This window comes from Solanum dulcamara, chromosome 8 (genome assembly GCF_947179165.1).
Source record: "Solanum dulcamara chromosome 8, daSolDulc1.2, whole genome shotgun sequence".
In the NCBI taxonomy this organism is placed as follows: domain Eukaryota; kingdom Viridiplantae; phylum Streptophyta; class Magnoliopsida; order Solanales; family Solanaceae; genus Solanum; species Solanum dulcamara.
This window is the reverse complement of record NC_077244.1, coordinates 79,303,461-79,317,596: the sequence shown is the minus strand read 5'-3', so window position 1 is coordinate 79,317,596 and position 14,136 is coordinate 79,303,461. Positions and strand designations below refer to the sequence as shown.

The window sequence follows — 14,136 nt, the reverse complement described above, 5'->3', positions numbered from 1 at the left end:
TCGAATTAGAATAAATAAATTGGGATAGATCCAGTTTAAGTAAATAGTTTACTCCCTTAATCTATTTTGTGTAGTTTTCTCTAAAATGAATATAAGTAAAAGCAAAGCAACGTTTCCAAAAAAATGAAAACCATATCGTTTATATTATTACAAAAATTCAACAGTTTAAAAAGCTGTGTGTCAATATGTTAGATCTACTTAATTACCAAATTCGAAAAACACAGAAATAACTTACGAATCTAGAAAATTTTTATTGAAAAGCATCTATATCTCTCCTCGCGAAGTTAAACAATTTGTGACATGTTGTCAGAATTACAGAAGATTGCCACTTATGTGCTATGGTCGCCAGTGCCGGCTCTAATGCGTTAACAAACAAGGCATATGCCTTAGCCTCCATTTTATGGGGCCTCAAATTTTTAAGAATAAATTTTATTTTATTTTATTTTATAGAAAAAAATTATTATTTATGGTAAAAAGTATAATTCTTAGAAAATTTATATTATTTTATTCTTTTTAATTCTTTTTCAAATAAAAAAAATTCAAGAAAATATTGTTTTGTGCCTTTTTACATTTTATCCTTTTGTGACTCTTTCTTCAAATCTTTAATAAAATAGTGTAATACACTGTCAAAAATAAGAATTAATAACCAAAAAGTATTGAACAAAGTGAATTACAGATTCTTCTTTTTTAATTTTTTCTTAGATTTTCAAGCAATATTACAGCAAGCATGTTAAAGTAGGTTACACCAAGTTATCAACTTCCTGAATCAAATTCTATGGTTATAACTCTTATTTTTATCTAAAATTTCTCAACTTATTACTTATAAAATTATGTTAACGATTCATATAATGATTGTCTTAGTAAAAGGATGTTTTTCAATGTTGAATTGGTAAAATCTTACCTAAAACTAATAATTGAAAACAAAATTCCAAAGAAATCATTTATGAAAAAATATCAAGTAATAATTTGCATCTAAAAAGCCTGAAAATGCATTTTAAAAATAAATACATATAAATTTTATTTAGATTTTAGGCCTCTAATTGAAATATTTTTGTTTTAGGCCCCCAATTTTGTTGAACCGCCCCTGATGGTCGAGAAGTCTCTATTCTCACTCACTTGAGATTTCATATCAACAAAACCTTTAGTGGCAAGTTCGTTCTTTGGTATTCATATTTTAGTAAGGGGAGGATTGTCCAAAAACATATAAGGAGATCAAAAAATCATCCCCACAAATGTGGAAGACTTATATAACACCCTCGTCACGCCCAAAACTGGAAAGAATTGGGATGGACATGTCTATAATATCATGATATATAGATATAACATCTGACCTAACTTAACCTCAAAGGATAGCTTGTATGAGGGGGATTGTTCAAGTCCATATAAGGAGACCATAGAACTGATTTTCGCAAATATGAGCGGCTTAACACTAGACATTTGATCTTCAGAGCTATTTATTTATGAAATACCTATTAAAGTATTGATTTAAAGTCATCAATATTAATAAGATTGTTCGATGATGCAGCCTAATGGGATCTTTCATTCACCAAACTACTATCATGAAAACAATTTCTTGATCTCTTACTTTGGATTTAACCAAGAGAAGTGCTCTGTATAGTGCGTTATGTGAGTCACTAAAATTAGGGTAGACTTTTGATTTTTATCAAACTTTTTTCGCACGTTTTTTCATCATATTTATACTTGAGTTGGCCTATATGTGCAATTATGCATAGTGAAGAAAATAGAACATTATATGATACTTTTTTTGTCAAATTATATTTTTTACAAAGTTCATCCAAATTTCATTTAAGGAAATTTTGAATGAGCTTAAAATGCATTCATCCCTATACTTCAAACCACTTTGTTTAATCTACTCCCATATTCATTTGTTGATATTTTATTGAATCTTTTTGAAAAACGGAATAATAAAACGTTTAGAATTTCATTATTTTGGGACGGTGAAATCATTCATAACGGTAATACTATTTATTATAGTTGTCCACCACAATCCAATATTAAGCTTCCAGTTACATTGGACTACTTAACATTTCTCGTTGCAATTTATAGAAGAATGATAGTTAGCAAGCAAGATTTTAAATTATCTATAGTTGGGAGATACCCAATATCTTTTTTGCAACAAGATTTAGTAAATTATGCAGAGTGTAATATCAAGGACAATGAGTCTTTGACTTATTTTATTAGGACGTCGGGTAATTTGAGAGATCAAATTAGTCTAACAATGTTTGAAATGTATGTCAAGAAGATTCGTAGGATACTCGCTGTGAATTTCCTCCTACTCAGGCTAGTGCTTATCTTGACATGAATATTTATGTAAACATTCTTACGGGGCAAATGTCAATAGAAAAATTAAGGCCTAATTGAACTAAACTTACCAGAAAAGAGAGTGATAATTGTCTACTAATAATGTTTGAATTTATGAACAATAGGATAATGTCAGATGATTATCTCAATCTGGATGGATGGATCATGCTAGAACATCCTCAATGGAGTAAAATGTGTTGTGATTCTCTTATCACTATGAAGAATATTTAAAAGGAAAAACAACTCTATTTTACAAGAATAGAATTACAGAGAATTTACACCAAGAATTTCTCTCTATAAAAAACCGCACCAAACATTCTCTTAATTCTTCTCACAATCTCTTCGTGGATTGTATTTTGTGTGTTAATTTACAAGTGAAACATAAGGCTCTATTTATAGCCTTAATAATGTGGTTGGTGGCTGAATTTTACATTTAACAATGGAAGCTTCAAAGATGGTGGCTGATGGCTTCAACAATGGTGTGCAGCTTCTAGAATGGGTTGGTGGGCTGATGAACATATCAATTCTTCCCCTTTAGCAGCATTCCAACATAGCTACTATCTAAAAGTTATTCCAACTATGTCTCTGCACATCTCTAACTTATCTTGAGTGACCACCTTTGTCAACATGTCTGCTGGATTCTCTTTCGTATGGATCTTCACTAGTTTCAACAATTGTTGATCCATCACCTCGCGTATCCAATGATAGCGAATGTCGATATGCTTTGTCCAAGAATGATAAATTGAGTTTTTGCTTAAATTAATAGCACTTTGACTATCACAATGTATCTTATACTCTGTTGATTCATTCCTAGTTCTTGGAGAAACCGCTTTAACCATAACATTTCTTTACCAGCGTCCACTACAGCAATATACTCTGCTTTAGTTGTGGATAGTGCAACACACTTCTGCAATCTTTACTACCATGACAAAGCTCCCCTTACAAAAGGATAAAGATACTGAATTTTGATATCTAGCTCAAAGGGATGCTACTATTGAAATTTGAGGTGATTTCGTGAAAAATTGAAGAAGTTGGAAATTTGGAGTTCTTGCTGTTCTTAATGTGTTCTTGGTGTTTTTGAAGAAGAAGGAGAAAAAATAGTACATTTGATTCAAAATTCCAATAGAAAAATGTTAAAAGTTGTTTGAGTGGTTTTCCAAAATCGGAGTTAAAAAATAATGACATAAATGAACTTTTTCTCAAACGACAACGGCATAGATAAGCCAAATTTTTAATTGATGACATAAATGAGCCCGTGAAGGACTGCTCTTGTCTTCAAAGTATATGAAATTTCTTTCTTTACGGCCATCATATACAAGCTGGGATGATCTATCACCAATTTTCAACATTTCTTTTCCCCCACTCTTCCAGCAACTCAAAAAACTCCTTAGTAAGCTAGGCATAGCCCAATTTATACCAAAAATACAAAAGAACATATGTCATAGATTTGTAGTTATCCTGCAATGCATGAATAGATGTTCAATGCTTTCTCCATCCTGACTGCAAAACATACATCTTGTCAGAATGATCTTGAACAAATATTGAGACCTCTTCTTTGTAGATACTTGAGTTATGCAAGCTTTCCTTACCACCAGCTAAACTAAACAAGATACCTTAATTGGTGTTTTAATTTTCCAGATAAATTCCCAAGGCTAATTTCCATTCAGAGGGCTTTCTTGATTATAGATCTCTTTGTTGTTTCTTCATTGTTCAGTCTCCATCTGGGTCTATAGGAATGTTCTGAGATTCCACAAAAAGATCCTAGCATCTGAAGCAGACTAGAAACCTGTTAATTACTCAATTATTCAGGGCTCTTCTAAAGTCCAATCCATGTTGAGTCCATAATTGATTTACCTGAGCATGAGTTTGAGTGCTTAAAGGTCAGCTAAGGTAGATTTGTGGATGCTATGACCTAGCCAGTGATCTGTCCAAAAAGTTATCTTACTACCACTTCCCACCATGATCTCCACATTCCTCTTAATAATCGGCTGATTTCTTATGTATTTCCATACACAACTAATAAAAGGGATTTTAACTACTTGTGTGATCCATCGACTCGCAATCACATACTTCTGGGTAATAAAGTTTCTCCACAATGTCATTTCTTCTAAATTGTACCTCCATAATCATTTTTTTAGCAAGTTTCTGTTATGCAATCTTAGGTTCTTGATTCCCAAATCACCCTGCCTCTTGTTTAAAGTAAGGACTTCCCACCTCACCAGATTAAAACCTTTGTTGTCGTTATTGCCATGCCATAAAAAGTCTCTTCTTAGCTTATTAATCTTTTTCTCCACCCCTTTAGGAATAGGAGAAATAGCCATATATGTGGGAAGGACATCCAACACAGAGTTGATCAGAGTAAGGCTACCTCCGAAAGATAGATATTGAGTTTTCCATCTAGCCACCTTTTTGTCACATCTCTCCGTGACATAATCCCAGATTTCTTTTTTCCCAGATACTTAGTGGGTAGTTACTCCACCTGACATCCAAGATTTCTTGCCAAATTCTGATTTTACATTCATAACATTTTTAAAGCATAGCAGAAGATAATGACAATGATAGAAACTAACTTGGGGTGTTTCTAAACCACCCCAACATGGTTTGCTGTGCTCTTTTCAACAGATTTTTACAGCCGCCTCATCTTCATTTTGTACCTCACCGACCAACCAGGTGCAATTCCGAAAAATATCTTCACAAAAGCATCAACATGTCTTAAAAATCATAACATCCCATTCATTTTCATTAGTTGTAATACACAGTGGATGTGCACTCCAAGTCCTATTAAACAGCTGTTGATCAGTAATTGTTGGTAAATCATCAAGCAGCACGAGTATTTCATGGTGTGAAGTTTGTTGACTCAACCATATCTATACCCACTAAAATCCCACAATCTAATATAAATTTCACACTTACAAACTAAAAGAAAGCTTCTATTTCAGATAGCCCTCTATGGTTCATGTACAAACCACATAAAAAAGGACAGCCCGGTGCACTTAAGCTCCCGCTATGCGCAGGGTCCGGGGAAGGGCCCGACCACAAGGGGTCTATTGTACGCAGCCTTACCTTGCATTTCTGCCAGAGGCTGTTTCCAAGGCTTGAACAAACCACATAACCTGATATTAATGAGCATATAACTCAACTGCAATACTGCATGATTACAACAATTTAGAAATTTGGATCACGTTTCTTATATGTATATCCAATGGACCTTTATATACAGAAATTTTGCATTAAAGGATGCTTCCCTCAACATCTTTTTTCTTTTTATTTAATGGTGATGCTGATGCATTGCCAGTCGGCAGCTTCATGACAAACCTAAAATATGCCTCTTGACTAGGTTTGACAAAGAACACATATCTGTTGGCCATAAATGCGCATGCACCATGACATGTTAAGATCTGCTATTAAGAATAACGTCTGACGAGAATGTGGAAGTACCTTTATCTATCATGCTGGCAATAACAATGTTAAAAACCTATCAAAGCAGCAACTAAAAAGAAATTCCCAGATTCTGCCAAATGCTCTTTGCTAGCTAGCTTGCTTCTACACAATTTTGAGATGTGATATAGATATTCTCATCAACTTTAATATAATCTTTGGGTTACAAGTGGATAGTGATGAGGTAAAAATTCATCACTAGTTCATGTAAACATAATACATGTAATCCTATATAGAGAGCACAAGTCAGAGAACTGATGAAGTTGCCATAATTTCTTACCATTCCAGTATCAGTTAGACTTTTGATGAAACTTTGTATAACTAGTAGATGTATGCTCATTTCTACTAGAAGTTTCTAGTGTCAGAGTACAAGGAATAGAAGTAGTGAATAGTATCCTACTTGGTAAATAATTGTATTGTAATAATTATAAATAGGGTCTCCATGTAATAATGTAGATACACAATTAATAATATTTTCCCCTTCTATTTCGCACATGGTATCAGACCTCTACGATCTTGGTAGAGAATCGAAAAAGTTTTTGTTGTTAGCGGGCGGCTATTACCCATGTATGTTGCCCGTCTGTCCAATAATTATGTTAGCAAAAGTCGGGGTCACCATGTATCTTTCGGATGATTATTTTCTCATATCTAATTTGCGTAGCACCGTACATCTTGCCGGTGAGTACTTTTTTTTCATATTTAATTTGCTTAGTATCATGCATTTTTCCGGACTACTTTTTTATATCTGATTTGTGTAGAACTGTGCATCATTATATTCTAGTGAGTACTTTTTCATATCTTATTTGTGTAGCACTGTGCCATTTTTTCGGTGACTATTTTCTCATATTCGATTTGTATAACATCGTGCCATTTTTCCGGTGACTACTTTTTTCATATCTAATTTGCATAGTATCGTGCCATCTTTCCGGCGACTACTTTCTTATTTATGCAGGGCCGTGCCATCATTCCGACTCTACCCGTATAATTTCTATTTTTCAGTAAGATCGTGTCATCATTCCGACCCTACCCATGTCATTCTCTTTCTCAGTAGGGTCATGCCATCATTCCTACCCTACCCATATAATTTTATTTCTTAGATTGTGACCACTTTCAACCAAAAAATCTAATAATTCAGGGCATGAGTAAGTTTTGGCCAGTTTTACAGTGATTTTTTTGTTTAATATCTATTCATCTCTTGATTTCAAGACATTTCATATATTATATATGAGAGTTCGAGCACTTTCCAGAGACCACTGCATTGTTTTCAAAAGATATGAGTTTTCCTGCAGTGTTTTCTTTTTATTTCAGATTTACTTTCGCCAAAAAAGACGAAGAAAGCATACTCAGATATTTGGGCTCGATTATAGTGATATTTTCTCCCTCGTGACTAAAATAGCATATGTCCGTCTTTTTCTATATATAGTTGTCGTTCTCCACTGGCCTTTTAATCAGTTGGACATAAAGAATATTTTTCTCCACAGTGATTTCTAGAAAGAAGTTTATATGGAGCAACCACCTGATATTGTTGCTCACGGAGAGTTTGGTAACCTTGTATATCGATTTTGTAAGTCACTCTATGGTCTGAATCAGTCTACTCAAACTTGGTTTGAGAAGTCCAACACTGCAATTCAAAAATTTATCATTCTGTGTTTTATTAACATTTTGCCCCAAATTCAGTATTTCATGAGAAGACCAAGTACATTGAGATTGACTGACATTATGCATCAAATACAGTATTTCATGAGAAGTACATTGAGATTGAATGTCAATTTTGTGAAGTCGAGTGATCAACTTGCAGATATCTCACTAAGCCCCTCATTAGTCATCGAATTAATTACATTTGTAGCAAGCTAGGAATATATGACTTGTATGCACTAACTTGAAGGAAAGTGTTAGAATAGCAATAGGTATATACAATTCTACTTAGAGTAGGAATAGATATAGGAATATTAATAGGAATAGAAATAGTAAATAGTATCATACTTGGTAAATGATTGTATTATAGTGTCTATAAATAAGATCTCTGTGTAATAATGTAGATATACAATTTAATAATATTTTTTTTTATATTTCTCACAAACATAATGCAATCTCTCCCACTATTTGTTTGTCTATCTACCCCTCTCTAAATTTGTATCCTTTACAATTGTTCAGTCGTCCATTTGATTGTAACTATTATCAAGTAATGGTGCTAGAGGATCAATTATCGGAACATCTCAATTTTCTGTTGAAGTGGATGTGGTTTCCTCTCAAGTGGGCCAATGATGGAATCTAAACAGATTTTGCCTGCGCAATTGCAGCAGCAATGATTGATTTCAGCCAACGGGAGAGGTTGATCAAGAAAGGTGTGTAGACAAAATAGCAAGTAATTGTCCAAGTGACTAGCCCCTGCAAACAGATAAAGGTCCGGTTATCATGAATTTGAGAATAGCTAGCTTCTGGTTTTTAGGCGTGAAGAGGAATGGCAAATAGTGTAAGATTTTGCTTGCTGATATGCCACTTTAATTACCTGTCCAAAGATGTGGATGTTTGCTTGAGGATAATACCACAAATTAAACCATCTGAAAATTATTGTCTTGTCAATGCTCCAAAAAACATTTGGTAGGTAGGCACATACAATATTAGTTAAATAAAATGTATAATCTAATGCAGAGGCTTGGAGTAATAAAGAGATTTCTTACTCCATTGCAGGGATCTCAGCAAGTGGGCAGGCAAGACCTACAACACAGGCTAATGCAAATCCAAGTCTTGTTCTATCCAGCAACAACCATATGAGTTCTGCTCCTACAAACAAGACATAGGCTTCGACGTTGTCTGGAACTCCGGCTTTGTACATTTCAGCACTCGATTCAGTGAATAACACCACTGCTCTGAGTAACATTAGAAACAGTTAATAAAATAGAAAGTTACATACTACCAGGGAGTATATATATGGATCGATCAGGAATAATAATGGGAGAGTTTGTGATCATTAATTACATGATACAAGGGAAGCGACAGTCGTGATTTCTAAGCTATCCTCTGGAGGCTGCTGAGAAGAGAAGTTGTGCTCAAGCAGCAAGTGCAGCAAACCCACAGAGCAGTAAAATAAGCCAAGCAAAGGTGGAACCTGAAAGAGGCTACTCAATTCAATTCAAGATCAGCCAGTTCCCCAAATTAAAACTTGGGAGCTTACCCATATATTTGTGTGAAGAGAAGCAACATCAATTGCCCCATTTTGGTACACAACTAGATGGACTCTGGAATGTATTCCATCAATAAGGGGGCCCAAGAAGAAGCCTGTCGCAGAGAGAGAGAGTCCTACTAATGGCCAGAGATGCCTCGGGGCTGTACTTGCACTCTTTGAAGTATCTATTTCACCCTGCTGCTTTCTGGCTTCTAGTCGCGTTGCCACTAACTTCTTCTTCTTCAAGATGGGAAGGGGACAAGGACCGGGCATGGGGATATGACTAGGTTTGGGTCTGTAATAGGAAGACGACCTGAGTAAACAACGGGGAGAGCCAAAAGTCACAGAAATCTGCATTCTTTTTTCCTCCCACAGGAGCACTTCTATCGACCTCAAACAACACATTTTTAATCCACACTCTTTGGACAAGGATCCAATAAATTCCAAAGAACTGACATCATCTTCAATCCACTATTAAATTTTATTTTGGCCTAAATTTAGTATATTGGAGCTCCGCACAACACCATTTTTTTGTATTATTTTAATGTGTAAATAGTCCACACTAAATCAGTTTTTCAATATTTTAATATTATTTTCATTATACAAAACTTTTAATTTAACATTTGTTAAATTGTATGTTTTTAATTAAGTTTCTAATATACTTAATTATTTTTTATGTAATATTTGTATAATATTACTTTTAGATGTTAAAGTCGACATATACAAATTAATTTTCGTATATATGATTTTTTTAATGCATAATATGATAATTGAGGATTAGCGTGATCTTAAGACACCAATTCAAAATGAGTGGGAAGGTCCAATATAAAAATGACATTAGATAAAAATTATCGATTTCAATAATTTTTAGCTCGGCATAAAAAAATTAAGTACAAAGATGTTCATTTTGAACTGGGTAATACATTAATAGAGCATTTATTGGAGCAATGTACTGATCTTGAAAGGTGAATATTTATGTAGAAATTAAAATAAACTTTATAATTATGTAATATTTATTTAATTATATTTCATTAATGATTTCACTTTTTTTTGTAGCATCTACTATTATGTATAATGTATAATATTTTCTAGCAATTTATATTATTTAAAAAATCATAGTTTAAAATAATTTTAGACGGAATAACTATATACGAAAAGAATATGAATTATATAGGGCGAATATATGAAAATAGAAGAAAGAGTTTGTTTATAAAATAAAAATATATAAATGAAATAAAAAAAAATAATATAATACTGAAAAGAGAGGGAGAAATATAAAGAGAATAATTACATGTGAAAAAATAGAACCAAAACATAAATCTAAAACAAGAAAGAAAATATTAGTAACATAAGTATATTTCTAATTTTATATTAAAATTAAACAAAATAGTTATCTAGCCATGTTTTCTTTATGTGATAATGCTAGTAGCGTAGAACTTCAAGAATTTGGAAGTTGAATATGCTCAAAAAATGCTTAAAGCTTTTAGTTTTGATTATTCAACGTTGCCCATTACCCAAGATTTCTGGCCCATCACCCATGAAAGTCTGTGTAAGATCCCGCATGGTTTAAAGATGGGATTATGTCATACTAGGGTGAAGTAGGAAAAAAATAGCTTCGGAGGATCCTTTTCGTCTCAAAATCAATGACATATAATTGTATATATGAGATAGGATCCATTCCTAAATATTTGAAGAGTATTAGATGTGTTTTAGGGTTATAAGGGATCTCTATAACCAAGTCAAGCCCAAAGGATTTCTATCGACTAAGTTTTCATATGAGACCGTAGAAGGGTCCACTTCAAACGGCCATATCTCTTAGAATAAAATGAATTGGGTATCCCATGACCTATCAAATTAAAGGTATTTGAGTCTTCTTTCCAACGCCACCAAGATTGCAATTTTTGAAGTTCAGAGTCAAAAGTTATGACAATTTTTCTATAGACTATCACTGCAGGAATTTCAAGCCTGGGGCTACAGTGGCGCCCGGCGCCACTATAGCGCCCGAAACTAGCCTCAGTAGTTTGGCCCTTGGCGCGGCGCGCCTGTTATACCCCATTTTAACTCGAGGTCAAACGGTGTACAACATATTGATGATTCCTAAATTATTTAATTTTAAGGAGTCGCCACCTAATTATTTTTAAGGTAAATTAGGATACCTAAATAATTGACAAATTTAATGCCAAAAAATAATCTCCGATTAGTGGTCTACTTAGCTTATGAGATTCTAGATAAGGGTTCTAGTTATCCTAAAGGGAAGGGGTTAGGCATCCTTCAAGATTCGTTAAAAAAAACGATTACCGGCCAAACTTAGGTTTAGATTAAAACTATAAAAAGTTGTTCAAAAGTTTTGAAAATGAAGCTTAGTAATTACATGAAAAAAGATTTTTGAACTTGAAATTATTAGGCAAATATTGCTTATTGCATGAAATAAGTGCGTGTTTAAATGCGGTATTTTTTACTAATAATTTAGCCTTAAATAAAAATATAGGTTTCTTTTATTATGATGACCCATTTTAATTAAAGTTCACAAATCTAAATATCTATATAATGTTAGCTATTGCATTAGTGAGAACATATTCACATTATAAAAGCAAATTTAACATGTAATGATAATAATAATAATACTAATAATAGTAGTAATAGTAATAATAGTAATAATAATAATAGTAATAATAATACTAATGATAGTAATAATAACAACAACAATCATAATAATAAGAATGCAACAATAACAATAACAATAACAATAATAATAGCCATAATAATAATAACAATGATAATAATAATAATAAAGTATGATAATAATAATAACGGTAGTAAAAAAATATATAATAATAATAATACGATAAATAATAATAATAATATGATAAATAATAAATATAATATGATAAATAATAATAATAATAATAATAATAACAGTAAATAACAACAATAATAATAATGAATACAACAATGATAATAATAATAATAATAACGATAATAATAATAATAATATGATAAATAATAATAATAATGACAGTAAATAACAACAACAATAATAATAAATACGATAATGATGATAATAATAATAACGATAATAATAATCGTAATAATAATAATAATAATAATAATAATAATAATAATAATAATGATTATAACAATAATACAATAATAATAATAACAATAATAATAATAATATCCATAAAAATAACAATGATAATAATAATAATAAATAAAAAATATAATAATAACAATACTAACAGAAATAAAATATACTAATAATATTAATAATAAAAATAGTAAAATAAAAATATATATATACTACTACTACTACTAATAATAATAATGATAATAACATATACTAATAATAATAACGAAAATAATAATAATAATAATAATAATAATAATAATGACAGTAAAAAAAAATACAATTATAACTACTAATAATATTAATAACGAAAATAACAATACTAATAATAACACAATAATAATAATAATAATAATAATAATAATAATAATAGTAATATTAATAATAATAGTAGTAAACAAAATGTACTAATAATAATGATAATAATAATTACGAAAATATTAATAATAATAATAATAATAATGCTAACAGTAAATAAATACTACTACTACTAATAATAATAATAATAAAAACGGTAATAATAAGAATATATACTACTACTAACGAAAATAATAATAACGAAAATAATAATAACAATAACAATAATAACAATAATAACAATAATAATAATAATAATAATAATAATAATAATAATAATAATAACAGAAAAATAAACATACTACTGCTTCTATTAATAATATTAATAATGAAAATAATAATATTAATATGAATAACGAAAATAATAATAATAATAATAATAATAATAATAGTAATACTAACAGAAAAATAAACATACTACTACTTCTATTACTAATATTGATAGCGAAAATAATAATAATAATAATAATAATAGTAATAACAGAAAATAAAATATACTAATAATAATAATAGCAATAATAATTAAAATAATAATAATAACGACAATAATAATAATAATAATAACAATAGTAAAAATAATAATAAGGATATCGGTTCCATGTGAGGGAATGAAGATTACATTGAAACTCCATTTTTTGCTCCCGAAGTGTTCATGCAAACAAAAAGAGAGTGACGAAATTAGGAGGCTAGCATTTTTTAGGATAATATTTAAGCATAATGACAACGAAAAAAAACAAAGGAACATGAAGTAAATATTACCTGTTGCAGGGCAGTGAACGGGGATGATTTGGTCATGAATCTACCCTCGTTTTTAAAAGTAAAGCTAAGTGCAAATTCAAAAATACTTTGAAAGAAATATTCAAAATCAGTGTAAGAGTTTATTTTTTTTGTCTGCGTTTTTTTTTCTCTTCTCCTGTCCGTGTAAGTGTAAGCCCCCAATTGTTCTGTCTAATCCCTCTATTTATAGGGAGATAGAAATTAAAAAAAAAAATAAAAAAATAATAATAATAATAATAACCGATGATTAAAATAATGCGGAGTGGGCGAAAATAATAAAATAATGCGGAACGGCGGAAAAATAATAATTAATACGAAATGGGCGGAATATTTAAATAATGCGGAATGGGCGGATTATTAAAATAATACGGAACGGGCGGATTATTAAAATAATACGGAACGGCGGAAAAATAATAATTAATAGGAAATGGGCGGAATATTTAAATAATGCGGAATGGGCGGATTATTAAAATAATACAGAATGAATAGAAGAAGAAAAAAAAATAGTTGAAATATATATATATATATATATATATATATATATATGTATATTGATGGGAAATTAATATATTTATATTTATTTATTTTTCGGATGAAGAATAATTTTTTTTTTTATATATATATATATATATTGAAGAGGGGACAAAAGATTATGGGTTAATTAATATAATATTAATATAGGGTATGGGGAGGGGCACGCGTGTATTTGTTTATTATTTCGGAAGAATATATATGGGGAAGGGGGTGCACGCTTGGATTTGTTTATTATATATATATATATATATATATATATATATATATATTTTCAGAAGAATATATATGGGGACGCGTGGTATAAATTAATATTATTTATTTTTATTTCATCAATTATTTATTTTAAAAATAAAATCGGATGTGAATATATATATTTTGGAAAAGAGATATAATATTAATATGGGTATATGTGCAG

General features: G+C 30.6%; 1 protein-coding gene across 3 annotated transcripts; it reads right to left on the bottom strand.

Moving 5' to 3' along the window:
- Window positions 1-7,723: 7,723 nt before the first annotated feature.
- On the bottom strand, window positions 7,724-9,452 carry LOC129899410 (uncharacterized). Of its 3 annotated transcripts, none has more exons than XM_055974369.1 (5): window positions 8,936-9,449; window positions 8,740-8,869; window positions 8,442-8,625; window positions 8,270-8,321; window positions 7,724-8,148 (listed from the first exon to the last, which is right to left on the bottom strand). In XM_055974369.1, exons 1-5 carry the CDS (start codon window positions 9,329-9,331, stop codon window positions 8,032-8,034), a joined length of 879 nt encoding a protein of 292 aa, XP_055830344.1. In that variant the 5' UTR covers window positions 9,332-9,449; the 3' UTR covers window positions 7,724-8,031. The 3 variants fall into 3 exon arrangements, with proteins under 3 accessions (XP_055830344.1, XP_055830346.1, XP_055830345.1); XM_055974371.1 differs by having other exon boundaries at window positions 8,740-8,879; window positions 8,936-9,025; XM_055974370.1 differs by lacking the exon at window positions 8,270-8,321 and having other exon boundaries at window positions 8,068-8,148; window positions 8,936-9,452.
- Between the last annotated feature and the right edge of the window lie 4,684 nt (window positions 9,453-14,136).

Excerpts from the sequence above, each read along its gene's own strand:
- LOC129899410 (XM_055974369.1), bottom strand. The coding sequence starts at position 9,331 with ATGTGTTGTTTGAGGTCGATAGAAGTGCTCCTGTGGGAGGAAAAAAGA. Across the intron at positions 8,322-8,441 it reads GCTGAGATCCCTGCAATGGA|ATGGTTTAATTTGTGGTATT; the intron begins GTAAGAAATCTC and ends AATAATTTTCAG. Across the intron at positions 8,149-8,269 it reads ACATCCACATCTTTGGACAG|GGGCTAGTCACTTGGACAAT; the intron begins GTAATTAAAGTG and ends ATCTGTTTGCAG.